This window comes from Misgurnus anguillicaudatus, chromosome 21 (assembly GCF_027580225.2).
Source record: "Misgurnus anguillicaudatus chromosome 21, ASM2758022v2, whole genome shotgun sequence".
Classification (NCBI taxonomy): domain Eukaryota; kingdom Metazoa; phylum Chordata; class Actinopteri; order Cypriniformes; family Cobitidae; genus Misgurnus; species Misgurnus anguillicaudatus.
The window spans coordinates 50,808,389-50,824,168 of record NC_073357.2 but is presented as its reverse complement, the minus strand read 5'-3'; the positions used below and the strand labels follow the sequence as shown (position 1 = coordinate 50,824,168).

Below are 15,780 nucleotides of genomic sequence, written 5' to 3'. Positions count from 1 at the left end.
ACCCGCCTTTAAAGTTTTCCAAATGAAGTAATTAGCAATAGCAACACATTCATATTTTGATATATTTACTGTAGGAACATTTACTTAATTTTCTAATGATTTTGGCATAACAAAATCGGGTAACACTTTACAATAAGTTTAATAAACTTTAGTTAATGTATTAACTAACGTGAACAAACCACGAGCAATACATTTGTTAGAGTATTTATTAATCTTTGCTAATGTTAGTTAATAGAAAGAAAGCTTTTAATTGTTTGTTCATGTTTGTTCACAGTGCATAAAATAACGTTAACAAGATTTATATTAGTAAATGTTGAAATTAACATTAACAAAGATTAATAAAGGCTGTATAAGTCCAGTTCAATATTAGTTCATGTTAACTAATGTAGTTAACTTATGAACCTTTTTGTAAAGTGTTACACAAAATCGATAATTTCGACCCATACGGTGTATTGTTGGCTGTTGTTACAAATATATCTGTGTGACTAATGACTGGTTTTGTGGTCAAGGGTCACAATAACATTTCCTGAAAAAAATGACATCATAGAAATTTGATGATGCTTTATATACTTAATATTTGGCTTGTTTCAGAGAACCAATGTTTGTTGCATTTTGTTACAATGTATATGAAAAAACACATTTTGCTTAAAATAAAATTAGTAAGACTGTGGAAAAAAAGATAAATAAATTAAAGCAGACCAATTGCACTCTATCATGTTAATTTATTAGTAGTAAATAATCTTAAATTTTACAAATTCTATTAATCCTACCTCGAGACTTGATAACAAGGCACAATGACTCTTTTGATTTCTTCACCAATTCATTTACTAATGACAGCAACTGAAAGGTTTATACATCCTTTGGATTCACTTGTACAATAGGACTGAAAGAGTTTAAGACCAAGTTTTTTTTCTTCCAGAAAATCAGTGGACACTAGTATGTTGTAAGACTAAACTCATCTAAAATGCAAGTTTAAAAAAATTGAGATACATTCTTGTTCATGTGAGGTTCTATGGACGTTTTCCTTTTTTGATGTTAAAGATCAATTTATACATATGCGTGTAAAGAGATTATAAACTGTTATCATTGAATCATTTCACAACTACAGTATGTGCATTTAAGAAAATCAAGTATGAGCGTGTATGAATGGACTATTAAGGAGTTAATTCCCAATTTATTTTTTGCCTAATACCTCATTGCCCCATTCAGATCTAAAAATATGCATGTTTAAGAAAAAATACTCAATAGTTTATCACTTTATAATCATTCATCCTTATTTTACACTCTCTTTAAGACATTAAAGATGCGTTCTGGAATGTTATTCATCTGATTGTCTGTTGTCACAGTATATAATTTTAAGGTGGTGTAGCCAATGAACACGCATACACCCTCACACACACACACAAACTTCTCGCCTCGCACTGTTACGCTCAAAACCCAGGTTAAACTGAGGGGATTGATGTTTAAGACTCCACAGACATCTAAACAAAGATCCCTCGTGTTAAGAAAGGCAACCAAGTTCGAATATCCCATTATAGAAAAATATACAGGTATATAAAAACACAATGCAACAATGAAGAATGACAAAGCAACCATTTCTGAAAGTGCACATCGCATAAGATCGTAGTCAGACACTCCATATCTACAAGTCTCCTTCCACAGGTAGGCGGCTTAGGGGAGAAACTTTCCAAGTCTTACAGTGAGAAGATTCGTTTGCCCTCCATAGAGTTCATCCTGTGCTCGACTGCAGTCTGGAAAGGGCTCGCACAAAAACGGCAGTGTTCAACATCCGAAGCCCGACACAGGAAAACATGTCGACCCGCTGTACAGCTGGAGCCGTGACATTCCAGAGTAAAGGAGCCCAATACATTTTTATTCTGATAGATGATCAAAAAGTACCATTTTGGGTGATGGTGCAAACAAAGGCAATAACTGTTCAAGAGCTCGTCCTTCACAAAACATCATCTATTCCATTCCTTCAGAGCTTTTACAGTCACAGATTAGATAAACGGAGCTCCGAAGCACTTCAGACACCACTGCACATTGATGCTGGGTGGTCTGTCGATGGGGGACAAAGCTTTAAGCTGCTCTGCGCTGAGCTCATTGTATGCAAGACTGTATTCACGATCAAAGGCCTCTGTGAAGAAACGGCAAAGTAGGAAAATGTTAACAACGGATGTGCATTAATTACCCGGAATGTAATAAAGCATATTACGGATTTTACATACCAACGTCAATGTTCTCCTTTCCCAAGGCAACAAGTGACAGGAACAAGATTTCCCTATAGATACTCCTGGAGATGTAAAGAAGAGGTGGTCAGAGCAGAAGCTACAGTCTCATATCTGTCAAACTGTGATTTTTGGGGGATACATTTTTAATTAAGGATAAGGATTAAGGATAAGTCAATTTAAAACAAAAATCCAGATAATTTACTCACCACCATGTCATCCAAAATGTTGATGTCTTTCTTTGTTCAGTCGAGAAGAAATTATGTTTTTTGAGGATAACATTCCAGGATTTTTCTGATTTTAATGGACCCAAACACTTAACAGTTTCAATGCAGTTTAAAATTGCAGTTTCAAAGGACTCTCAAAGGAGGCATAAGGGTCCTATCTAGCGAAACAATTGTCATTTTTGGCAAGAAAAATAAAAATTATGCACTTTTAAAACACAACTTCTCTTCTTTCTCCAGCTGTGCGACCTCACGCAATTGCGTAATGATGTCTAAAGGTCACGTGTTACATATATGAAACGCACATTTACGGACCATTTTAAACAATAAACTGACACAAAGACATTAATTAGTATCATTCGACATACAACAACGTCGGAACGGTCCTTTTTCTCCACACTTGTAAACACTGGGGCGTAATTTCGCATACGTCATCCGTGACCTCTTGACGCATTACGTGGGGTCGCGCTGGTGCGTCACACGACCGGAAGTAGACGAGAAGTTGTGGTTTAAAACTGCATATTTTTCATGCCAAAAATGACAATCGCTTCACTAGATAAGACCCCTATGCCTCATTTGGGATCGTTTAGAGTCCTTTGAAACTGCAACCTTAAACTGTTTTATATTGGGGTCGTAATTAAGTATTGGGGTCCATTAAAGTCCATTAAAATGAAAAAAATCCTGGAATATTATCCTTAAAATAATTTCTTCGCAAATGAAGAAAGAAAGACATCAACATTTTGGATGACATGGTGGTAAGCAAACCATCTGGACTTTTTTCTAAGAAAATCGACTTATCCTTTAATATAATTGAGGAATCAGATGGGTCAGAAATTTTTAATTACTTCAGTAATTCATAATTGTGTTTATATCATGCACATCAATAAAGAGTCACAGATCTGGAATAACCTGATCTGCACCAAGTTAGGTAAAAATTATGCTTTGTGACTATTGTAAACAATCTGGCATGCTGTTTGTAAAGACAAAAAAGCATCAACAAACAGCAATTGCCTGAGAGACGTCCATTGTAAAAGCATCTGTGTACACAAATTTCTTTGTTCGCGTTTAAAAAACGAGGTGCATTTCGGACGTCTTGTCTCGTGAGTCAATATCTAGCATGTCAAGTTCGTGTCTATCCTCTGCCGTTTAGCATCTGGCCGTTTCTTGATCTCTCGGAGTAGCAGGTTGATGGGGCTGTAAACGTCATTCGTCTGTATGTTGCGAACAATTCCATTTAACAGAGTTCGTGTCTCCTGGTGGTCAGTAGGGGCTAGAGTTCCCCTTCTCTGCACTGCAAGAAACAAACAAGACATATAAAGCCATTAAATAATGATAAAACAAAAGAAACAAACACTTCACTTAAAGGGGACATTTTACAATACCCTTTAAAGATGCCAAATAAACCTTTGGTGTCCCCAGAGTGAAGTTTTAGCTCAAAATACCATATAGATAATTTATTATAGCATGTTAAAAGTTCCACTTTATAGGTGTGAGAAAAAATGTGCCGTTATTGGGTATGTCCTTTTAAAAGCAAATTAGGTGTTCTCTGCACTAAATGGCAGCACCGTGGTTGGATAATGCAGTTTTATCCCCTTCTGACATCACAAGACATCTATTTTTTCACATGCTTGAGGAGAATGGTTTACCAAAACTAAGTTACTGGGTTGATCTTCTTCACATTTTTTAGGTTGATACAAGCAATGGGGACCCAATTATAGCACTTAAACAAGGAAATAGTCAGATTTGTCGAGATGTCGGGTGCATGATTTTTGAAAAAAACTTTGGAAAAGGGAGTTGTGGTTTTGGAAGAGAAGTTGTGGTTTAAAAGTGCATATTTTGCCAAAAATGACACTCGTTTTGCTAGATAAGACCCTTATGCCTCGTTTGGGATTGTTTAGAGTCCTTTGAAACTGCAATTTTAAACTGCATTAAAACTGTTAAGTGTTGGGGTCCATTAAAGTCCATTAAAATGAGAAAAATCTACTCAAGACTAATCCTTTAAAGGCTTTATTTTTACCTGGCATACATGTTGTATGTTGCTAAAAAATAAAATGTATTGTGTCCAGTTAAAAAGTTGTTGTTTGTATGGGCAGACATTTGAAAATAACACATCTGAGTTGCAATGGCAATAACGCAACACTGTGAAACTGCAGTATTTTTGCTTAAGGTTATCATACCGCCAAAATCTCACACTGTCCCATGCCTAGATGTGATGCCTCCAAATGGCCTGCTTATAAACATTTATAGAATATTCTAAGATTTCGTTTTGTTTTGAGATTCTGCTAAACACATCACTAAACCACTAGTAATATTTAACAAATAAATAATGCACTGAAAAAAAGCCATATGGTCACCCTGTTGTACTTACAGAAGGTCCTCCAGAGCTGATAGAGAGGCTCAGTGGGCTCCTGATGCAAGTTCACATTGTCCCACAACAGCTGAACATACACCTGCTTACTGTCCTGAGACAGAGATGTTTGTGGCAGCTATGGAAGCACAACAGAAAGAGGAAAGTTATCTTCACTTCATTCAGCAAGAACTGCAGTTACTAGACTCACAATGGCCACAATGAATTAACATAAAGAGGGCTATGATAACATAATACGTAAGGTCATACGGCTAGTGCAAGACGAGAAGTTGTGGTTAAAAAGTACATTTTAAACTGCATTGAAACTGTAAACTGTTGAGGTCCACCAAAGTCCAATATATGGAGAAAAACCTGGAATGTTTTCCTCAAAAAACCTTATTTATTCTCGACGAACAAAGAAAGACATAAACATATTGGATGATAGAGGGGTGATTAAATTATCATTTTTTTTATAAAAAGCTCCAGATCTAATGAAAATTATCTTCAAGAAGGATTGAATAAAGTAACAGCATAACTCTTCTGAACAAAATGCCTAAACCTAAATAGTAATAGTTATAGCGATGTTTGCATTTTTCTGAAACACTAAAGATGTGAGGGCTCAATCTGAATCTGTGATTGGCAGGGAGGCATTGTTAATGTAATAAAGACCTGAACTCCATTGTTGCAGTGTTCTGAGGTCAAAATGAGTCCAGGCAGAATGCTGGGTAGATCCAAACGACGAAAATACCACACCAGATTCCAGAAGATGATGGGATGCTGACTAAGAAACTTTTGGGTATAGATTACCTGAGATAAAGAGAGCATTAAAATAAACAAATTATATTACAAGAGAAACATTGAATATCTCGTGTGTTTACTGAACACGTAACATTGTTTCTGGAGGTGTTTGAATACCTGATCCCCCTCGTTCTCTAACAGTGACTCCAGTTCTTTACGCAAAACCAGTGGACTTAGATACGGCACAGAAACTGGTTTGGGATTGGGTCGCTTTTGACCCAGCGTGTCCTAGAACATAAAAACACAAAATTAACCAAACAGCTGTAGACCCATGTCAGTTAATATCAGAGTCTTAGCTATGCGAGTTATTGTTGGATAAAACAATAGTTTTGAATTATTTAAGACACTTTTTACCACAAAATAAGCACAGTATAAAATAAAGTCCAAACTAGTTCAATGAAACACGTTAGGAGGAAAAGTGAGTTATGCAAGGTCATGCAAGCTTCACCACTATGATGAAAGTCTATTCTGAGGGTACTCTGCTAAAGTGTTTAGCCTGAAATAGCATATTTTAAGGGTGTGTGTTATGACATTAAGCAAAAGTTGTTGATAGACACTCACTGCCATCTCCTGCAGGCTGTTTGGTAGGCTGGTGGTGGATATGCCGTGATTGGGCCGTTGAATGGAGTCCAGACTCTGCAGCGGGCCACCCACACTGTTGCTCCGGGTTAAAGAGGTGTTGCGCTTCTCGGCTTGTCTTTCCATTAGACCCAGTGGGTCTGAATTTACTGGCTCGGGTACAAAGCTGTAAAGTCAGATTTCACAATGACATAGTCGTCAGCTTGGACAAACACGATCACTTCTGACCAACTTGGAAAAAAATGCTACATTTAAAAAACATGAAATCAAAACGAAATGAGCTGTGGTTAAAGAAAGAGTCAAATTAAATCTATAATACATTTAAAAAGTTACCATATATACCCAAGTATAGATATTTCTATATGTTTGAGACATGTGCTATGGACTTACAATATGTGCAGGACAAGAACATGAAGGACAAGAACATTGTTTATTACTTTACTATATATAATCTAATAAATGTGACCCTGAAACACAAAATGTGTCTTATGTCGCACTGGTATATTGTAGCAACAGCCAACAATACATTATATGGGTCAAAATGATCATTTTTTTATTCCAAAAATATATTAAGTAAAGATCATGTGCCATGAAGACATTTTTAACATTTTTCCAACCATGAATATATATAAAAAATATTTATCATTAATAATATGTGTTGCTAAGGACTTTATTTGTACAACTTTAAAAGGAAATTTTTTCAGTATTTAGATTTTTTTTGCACCCTCAGATTCCAAATATTGACCTATCCTAGCAAACCATACATCAATTGCAAGCTTATTTATTCAGTTTTAAGACGGTGTATAAATCCCAATTATAGAAAACTGACCCTTATTACTGTCTCTGTGGTCCAGGTTCACATATATATTCTGACTTGTGATATAGGAATTCAAGTTGACAACAGAAATACAGTTTTTATGTCATTTCCTAAGTTTATTATACAAATGATAATGTATAGTTTTGTAGTATTTTGAAAATATTTGAAAGTATTTGACTTTCTTTATATTTGTAAGATTTAATCTCATATATCAGCTTGCATGAAAACATTTTTCAAATGTATAGTGGTAAGCAACAGTGGGGCTGTTTACAGTACATACATCTTTGGAGTTCCAGTTTGGATGGGCATCCCCAACGGATTCTCCCTGTCTTCAGGGGATTCTGGGAAACTCATGAGACTAGAAGGCTCTCCAGGACTGCCCACTTTAACTTCTGAAGAGCCTGAAGTGGCCGGCTGTGTGCTGGAGCTGTGGATGCTGTCTCCCGATGTACTCTTCAAATAGAAGCTGAACACCAAACAAACAAAGATGATTATTTTACTCTCTATTAAATAAAATAATAATAATGATTATTATCATAAAATATAAATATTACACTCTAATTAAAATATTACAATTATTATTATTATAAAATTAAATAGCTATATTATTTTAAATAATTATTATAAAACATTATTACTTCATATTGATTAAATAGTATTATTATTTTCTATTCATTACATTTTTTTATTATTATAAAATATACATTTTGTTCATAAAAATGTAAAACATTACAAAACATGCTAACATTTAATTTGACACATTTTACATGTACTTACTATTAACAGTACATTATGCACAATTACGTGCAATTTACCCTAAACCAAACCCCAATCCTAACCCTATAGTAAGTATATGTTGATAATTAACATTACTCCGTACTTAAAGGCAGGGTATCTGATTTGATCAAAAAACATTTTTAGTTACACTGGTTAAAAGTCTCCTCACATCATGATAGCAATCACTATGTTAAGTTGTTTAAATGTATTTTATAAATATTATGTCATCTGTGAAAGACGTAGGACCAAAAAATGTTTGAACTTAGACCGAACGCAATAATTGGACGTTTTCTCACTGGTGAACGAGACATGGGATGTGGACCGTGGATGTCTAGTCTGTGCGTGTTCATGTGTTTTGGATGAGGGGTGGCTTTGGATCGCGATTTGCATGGAGGGTGGGATCGTGATTTCAGTGCTAGTAAGCTACCGTTAGCATTCTTCAAAATCAGATACCCTGCCTTTAAATGTAAAAATACCCTTTAAAAAAGACACCTTAAAGGATTAGTCCATTTTCTTAAAAGAAAAATCCAGATAATTTACTCACCACCATGTCATCCAAAATGTTGATGTCTTTCTTTGTTCAGTCCAGAAGAAATTATGTTTTTTGAAGAAAACATTGCAGAATTTTTCTAATTTTAATGGACTTTAATAGAACCCAAAATGTAATACTTAACTCAACACGTAACAGTTTTTTTCAACGGAGTTTCAAAGGACTATAAACAATCCCAAACGAGGCATAAGGGTCTTGTCTGGCGAGACGATTGTCATTTTTGACAATAGAAGTAGAAAATGTATACTTTTAAACCACAACTTTTCATCAAGGTCCGGTCCAGCGGTATCTAACGTAAATGCGTAGTGACGTAGGGAGGTCACGTGTTACATATATAAAACGCACATTTGCGGACCATTTTAAACAATAAACTGCTACAAAGACATTAATTAGTATCAGTTGACATACAACAACGTAGGAACGGTCCTCTTTCTCAACACATGTAAACACTGGGGCGGAGTTTCGCGTTCATCCTCTGTGACCTCTTGACGTGATGACGTATTGCGGTGACGTAGTGGGGTCAGCTGGCGCATCACGACCGGATTTACACGACGAGAAGTTGTGCTTTAAAAGTGTATATTTGTTATTTTTATTGTCAAAAATGACAATCGTTTCGCTAGACAAGACCCCCATGCCCCGCCTGGGATTGCCCATAGTCCCTTGAAACTCCGTTGAAAAAACCTGTTAAGTGTTGAATTAAGTATTAAATGTTGGTTTCTATTAAAGTCCATTAAAATTAGAAAAAATTTGCTATGTTTTCTTCAAAAAACATAATTTCTTCTCGACTGAACAAAGAAAGACATCAACATTTTGGATGACATGGTGGTGAGTAAATTATCTGGATTTTTCTTTTAAGAAAATGGACTAATCCTTTAAGATAAAGTGTAGCCAATAATATATGTAAGGAATAATTGACGACGGGGCGGGCCATTGAATTATAAGAAAATAATGCACACCAAGGTGGTAATGCGGCACGACGCGAAGCGGAGTGCCGTTACACAGCAGGTGTGCATTATTTTCAAATAATTCAGGGGACCGGAGTCAATTATTCCGCTTATACCACGGTTACCACAAACATTGCTCTGGGGCCTACTTTTAAGACATTTGAAAAGTTAGGTGTGCGGTTACAGAAAAATAATCAACACCTATAGAACACTTCTCAGCCAATCAGAATGCAGCATTCAACAGACCCGTGGTATAAATATATATATATATATATATATATATATATATATATATATATATATATATATATATATATATATATATATATATATATATATATATATATATATATATATATATATATATATATATATATAATTCTCTATTACTTAAAATAAGTTTCTCAATCTTAAAGTAAACCAAAAACTCTGAATGAATAAATGTAAACATATAATAAATAAATAAATACATAAATACTAATTAAAACATTATTATTGCTGTGTATTGATCATATAAAATCAATAAATGTAACGATTATTAACATTTATAAATAAAAACATATTTGTAAATTATATTAGTTTACCAATCTAACCAGTCGTATCCTACAGTTATTCTTACTGTAACTTACCCTGGTGTGGCGCGCAGGTCATGGAACTCCACGTGAAGCAAAGGTAGAAAAGAGATTTGGCAGAAAGGACACGTGGAGTTGAGGTTTGAGTCATCCGCCGTCCAACCTGCCATGATCTCCTCATCATATACCAGAGCTTCACAGGAGCGGCACTGAGAACAGCTGGACATCAGAACCTGAGGGAGAAACCGGAAAATTAAGCAAAAATTAAATTAGACACACTAAACACATACAGAAGACAAGGAATAACACAATTCTGTAATGACATTGTGGTATCAGCAGAGGGCGCTGCTCTCACCTCTAAAGCACAGTTCTGGTAAATGCTGGATGTGCTGGCGTTATGAGAGGAACTATGTTCAGACCTTTCAGAGTCTCCGCTTCTCATTGACCGACCTGGAGTCAAAGCTGGAAAAAATGTCAAGATATCAAAGTTATATTTATTTTCACAATATGTTCTTAACATTATGTAGGATAAGTTTATGTTTTATAATCTTTTACTCATGCATTACAAAACAATATTATAAAAATATATTGGCAATGCAAAAAATGTACATTTTTTAAAGGTTTGTGTTGGGTTATATGTAGGAATAGACATACAGTAGTAGGCTATATAACACAGCTGCTGATTGTATAAGTGTGTAAGACGTACGCGGTGGATGCTGCGGACGTCCGGTGTCGCTGCTTCCACTGCTGCTGCCCAGGCTGGTATTACTGCGCGTGAGCCCGTTTAAAGCCAGACTGGGCATGAGGCCTCTGGGTAACGGGTTGTCTCCGGTCACCTCTGAAGATAGCAGCTGCTCTTCAAACCGGGCTGGGAAACTGTCTCGTGGTTGGGTGTTTTCATCCTGGATTACACACGTGTACATATTTTAAACTGGTCATATCATACAGTACATTTTCAAATACTCTTTCTTTTGGGGTCAACATGCAGTATTAGTACCAGAAAAGTCATAATTTAGTTTATGACAAGGTAGACTTACATACTAAACAGTCAAATACAGTAACAAAGATGTGTTTTTATATCTTTAGGTCTTTATTTCTCTCACCTCATCATCTGAGTACGAGTACGCTGAGGCCACGGCGTCCCACATTTTACTGGCCACATTGGCCGCCTGCTTCATCCCTGACTTCAGCATGTCTACTTTAGGTCCTGTGAGCAGGTTGTCCATCTTGATGCCTGATATACTGTTGATCATGGTCCCCAAGGAGCTGCTCGGTGAAGGCTTTACTAGTGTGGACAGTGATGATGACCTTTGACCTGCAGAGCCTGGGGTCTTTGCTGACTTGACAGCGAAGGTCTTCGAGCGTGTGACGGCAGGGCTACGTTTCGGAGTATCTGGTACGTTGGGCACTTTGACCGGACCAGCTGGAAGGCTCGATCTTCTTTCTAAAGTCTGCTTTACTGCTGGAGAATCCGGGCATTCGGTTGGATCACGGTTTGCCCCTGGTTGTAACTCCATGCTGGGGGATTTTGCTCCTAGTGGGCTTTTGAGATTCAGGTACATCTCGATCTCATCAGCGAGTTTTCGTGACACCACCGGTGGAAAGGCCCGGGTAGAATCTTGGCTCTGAATGGATGCCGCGTCTTCGGTTTCTGAGGCAAAAAGCGACAGAGGGTCCGCACCCGCTTCGACATCCGCCCTTTCTACGACTTTAGAGGAGGTGGAGCCACCACTTATGCTCCGCCCAAGTCCGTCAATTTCTTGGGGTGTTGACGACTTCATCTCCTCATGTTCTTCAGAACTCTGTGTTTCGTGAATGTTATCTGGCTTATCTTCATGTTCCTCCTCCTGGAGAGAGGGGTTTATTGTAGGCTCCATCTTAAACTCTTTAAATGAAGAGATGGTCGCCGAAGGTGGAGGCGTCAGACTTCCGGGGAAAGCAGCAGCAAGAATTTTTGCATCGGCACCCATATTATCTACACTGAGCTCCATGCTGCCTTTCTTTTGAAGCATGCCGGCTTTGGTCTCTAAGCTGAAACTGCAGCTGCGCTCCGCAAAGGCTTTTGCTCTCTGCTGCTGTCCGGTCTGAATAACAGCGCCTGGGTTTGAAGAATCAGTCTCCACGTCTTCACTCCTTTTGCGGGGCATGAAGAGTTTACCTGTGCAAACCCCTGCTGGAGATAGAAAGAAAGCAAGGTGATTGATTTTATAAAAAAGCCTTTAATAATAAACACTAGATTAAAAGGAAAAAGGAGAAATGCTCCTGTAGCTCAACTGGTAGGGAGCAGTGTGTTAGAGTCTCACAAAAAATGGGTTTGATCCGCAGGATACAGATAAAACGTATACCTTGTAATGCACTGTAAGTCGCTTTGGATAAAAGCGTCTGTCAAATGCATAAATGTAAATAAAGGAAATACTAATGGGGCGTACACACGAATGCAACGATTTGCGTGAGTAGGTTACATACAAAGTCAATGCAAAGACGCGAATAGACACAAACTTGCGATTGCTGGTAAAAACAAATCTCATACCTATTAATACAGTCTGAGACTATAGGATCTTTAGCCGCATTACCTTTTGGGAAAAATTAACCAGTCAATCAGTGGCTGTGGGCAGGGCTTTGTTTGTGTGATGTCACATTAAAAAGAGAATCAAAATACATGTCTAACGAGACTGCTTTGGTTATACTCTTTCTCTGCCAGCATTTTTTTTTTTTAAAGTTGCCAGCCAACACATACATTTTTTATAATTTTCACAAAGGTTAGCCTTCCAGAAAATTCTTCTTCTTTAAATACATAAACATACAATATATTAAATAAAAGAAAAGGCCCTCTGCTTTAAAAAAAAAATGTTTAATTCTTCAGTTCTCTTTTTATCACCTTTCAAATATGGGTTTTTCTTTAAAAAGAAAAAAATGTTGAGCAAAAAGAGATTTTTGCATTTTTGTAAAGCACTTTTGTTAGAGATCAGATTTAGAATGGTGTTCAAAACATACAAAGAGTTTTTATTGTTTTTGGATCAGTGGATGCTTCAGTGTTTTATAAGTTGGGAAAGAGCGCCACCTAGTGGATAATATAGCGGAAATATGGTTTGTTGTAAAAACTCGTCATTGGCAGGGAAGTGTTTTCTCATAATTGACCAGATAACTCACCAATGGCAAGGAAAGAGTTAATGGGGATTACAAAATAAGGATAGGGTGTATTTTTTTCATTGTTGGTTGGTTGTGTTTAACTCTAGGGGAGCTGGAAAATAAGCATAATTTTAAAAAAGTGGAGTGTCCCTTAAAAAGAAGATTTTTACATTTTCATCTCAAATGTAAAAAAAAAACGTTTTTAAAAAAAGCTAATACACTGGGATTATTAACAAAACGTTTAAATAGGGTCTTGCAGGTTGAACTTGAAATGACTGACAAAAATTGCGGATCAAAACAAAAATGGTTTTAAACACAGTGCTGCTTTGTAAGCCAAGTGGAGTAGATGGACTGACAAACTATTACAAACATCTAGTTACTGACCAGTTTCTCCTCTGCCTGCACTGCTGTCCAAGCTTCCAGTGGATAGTTTAACAATGCTGGCAACAGGGGGCGCCATCTCGGCAGGGCTGGGGGGTTCAGTCACAGCCACAACACTATCCACAGAACTAGCCATATCAACCCCTGTAAAATCAAGGGAAAATATTGCTAACTTGGAATATGATTTAAATAATATATTAACATGTCAATAGAGAGTCGATGAAGGCTTGTTAACGTAATAGGCAAACATATATCAATAAATCAGTAAGCCAAATGAAGTAAACCATTTACCATTCTCTTGGGTCTTAGCAGCTATACTATTGCTAGTGTAGTCACTGGACAGGGGAGGAGATACTAAAGATGCATCTGATGGGTCCTGTGGCAGGTCATCTTTAGATCCATAACCCTGATCAGACTGACCACCTTAAGGGAGACAATACATATCTGGACTTTTGTGTATTGATATAGATATTATAAAAAGATGTGACCCTATCTGTGAAATCCATGCTAACGTCTGATAACCTAATAATTTTTAAGTACCTGTACTGTAGTGACAGTCTATTGTTTCCTCAACTATAAGGTTTCGTGAGAAGAGGGTATGTTCAGTCTCATTTGTGCTGTCCGCACTGCCGTGACTGAGTCGGTCTCCTTCAGAACCTGCTGCTTTACCTGCAGAGACATCTGCACAAACACACACAGACACCTCAGTCATCTCACACTGCTAAGACTTAAACATTAAATACATGTAATCTGAATAAGGTGCTTTGTTACTGTGCTTTGACAATAATCACTACACATAATTCCTATAAAATCCAGCTCTGCATTTATACCCCTAAAATGCAAGATTTTGTTCAAAGCAGAACTCATGATTTAGTCCCCCTCAAGCCATCCTCGATGTACCATATTTTCCGGACTATAAGTCACTGCGGTGTATAGGTCGCATCAATCAAAAATACGTCATGAAGATGAAAAAACATTCATAAGTCGCAATGGACTACACGTTGCATTTATTTAGAAAATTATTTCACAAAATCCAAGCCGAAGAACAGACATTTAATCTGGAAAGGCAAGTTATTCAACTAAACAATAGCACACAGAACAGCAGGTGAATAGGTGTCCGTACGTTAACGTAATACAAACAGTTATTTACACGATACACAATAGCATACTGAACATACCTGGAAGGTTGAATAAGCTAAATTAAGACAACAAGCCAATGCACATTAAGTTCGCAGGCTCGTCATTCCACATCACTGAATCCATTGAATTACATAAATACAGGAAAAGCATATAGCAGACTCGTGCGTCTGTAAACGGCAATGTTGTCTCTTGGTTCATATATGTCAAAATTAATTCATACTGACTTACAAGTTGCGCCTGATTAGAAGCCACAGGAACAGCCAAACTATGAAAAAAGTACGACTTATAGTCTGGAAAATATGGCATATGATTTTTTTTCTTTCAGGCAAACACAATCATAGTCATTTTAGAAAATATGCTGGCTGTTCCAAGCTTTATAATGGTAGTAAATGGTGCTTCTGATTTAAAGCCCCAAAAAGTTTCACAGAAGTAATCCACACGGCTTTAAGTGGTTAATAAAGGTGATTTTGTAAGATAAATATCAATATTTAAATCTTTACAAACCAAAATAAATAGCTTCCAGTAATGACCACTACCATTATAAAGCTTGGAACAGCCAGGACATTTTCTAATATAACTCAGATTGTGTTTGTTGGAAAAAAAGGTAATCATATACATCAAGGATGGCTTGAGGGCAAGTAAATCATGGGGTAATATTTATTTTTGGGTGAACTATCCCTTTAAGTCAGGCATAATTTAAAATTAAAACTAAAAAAGTTTAAAATAAATTTAAATCAATGTCAAATATATATATATATATATATATATATATATATATATATATATATATATATATATATATATATATATATATATATATATATATATATATATATATATATATATATATATATGATATAATAATAAACATTTTAATTTTATAAAACAATTAAAGGGATAGTTCACACAAAAAATGAAAATAATGTCATTAATGACTTACCCTCATGTTGCGCAAAACTTATTTTGATTTTTGGGTGAACTATCCCTTTAAGATAGTTCAATAGACAATAGACTATTAATATATGCATTCCACTAAATTCATGAACTTTAGGGTTATTCAAATGTAAAAGTTTACTTGTAAGGGATTAAATGTCATATCTTTTCCATGGAGAAAAACTTGTTTAAATATAAAAAGTATACTATTTTAATAGACAAGCATTTGGTTTTAAAGACATGAAGTTAAAATAGAAACCTTACATAAAAACCTCATATTTAGCAGTAGTTTATGATAATCTGGTCTCAGCAATTATTGAACAAAATGCCTCTTTCTTCAACTACAGGCTAAATTTTATGT

The 15,780-nt window shown here is 36.1% G+C and overlaps 1 protein-coding gene across 2 annotated transcripts in view; it reads right to left on the bottom strand.

The window, feature by feature from the left end:
• Window positions 1–702: 702 nt before the first annotated feature.
• Window positions 703–15,780, bottom strand: part of dennd4c (DENN/MADD domain containing 4C) — a 66,689-nt gene continuing 51,611 nt past the window's right edge. Inside the window, exons 20-34 of one of the 2 annotated variants that reach the window (XM_073859343.1) lie at window positions 13,887–14,027; window positions 13,638–13,769; window positions 13,350–13,490; window positions 10,940–12,009; window positions 10,543–10,738; window positions 10,192–10,298; window positions 9,894–10,069; window positions 7,274–7,459; window positions 6,159–6,342; window positions 5,715–5,825; window positions 5,469–5,606; window positions 4,821–4,938; window positions 3,592–3,743; window positions 2,229–2,295; window positions 703–2,137 (exon numbers count right to left, since the gene is read on the bottom strand). In XM_073859343.1, coding sequence (XP_073715444.1) covers window positions 2,001–2,137; window positions 2,229–2,295; window positions 3,592–3,743; window positions 4,821–4,938; window positions 5,469–5,606; window positions 5,715–5,825; window positions 6,159–6,342; window positions 7,274–7,459; window positions 9,894–10,069; window positions 10,192–10,298; window positions 10,543–10,738; window positions 10,940–12,009; window positions 13,350–13,490; window positions 13,638–13,769; window positions 13,887–14,027 — 3,056 coding nt within the window. In that variant the 3' untranslated portion in view covers window positions 703–2,000. The remainder of the gene's footprint in view (window positions 2,138–2,228; window positions 2,296–3,591; window positions 3,744–4,820; window positions 4,939–5,468; window positions 5,607–5,714; window positions 5,826–6,158; window positions 6,343–7,273; window positions 7,460–9,893; window positions 10,070–10,191; window positions 10,299–10,542; window positions 10,739–10,939; window positions 12,010–13,349; window positions 13,491–13,637; window positions 13,770–13,886; window positions 14,028–15,780) is intronic. The other variant, XM_073859344.1, reaches the window with a different exon arrangement.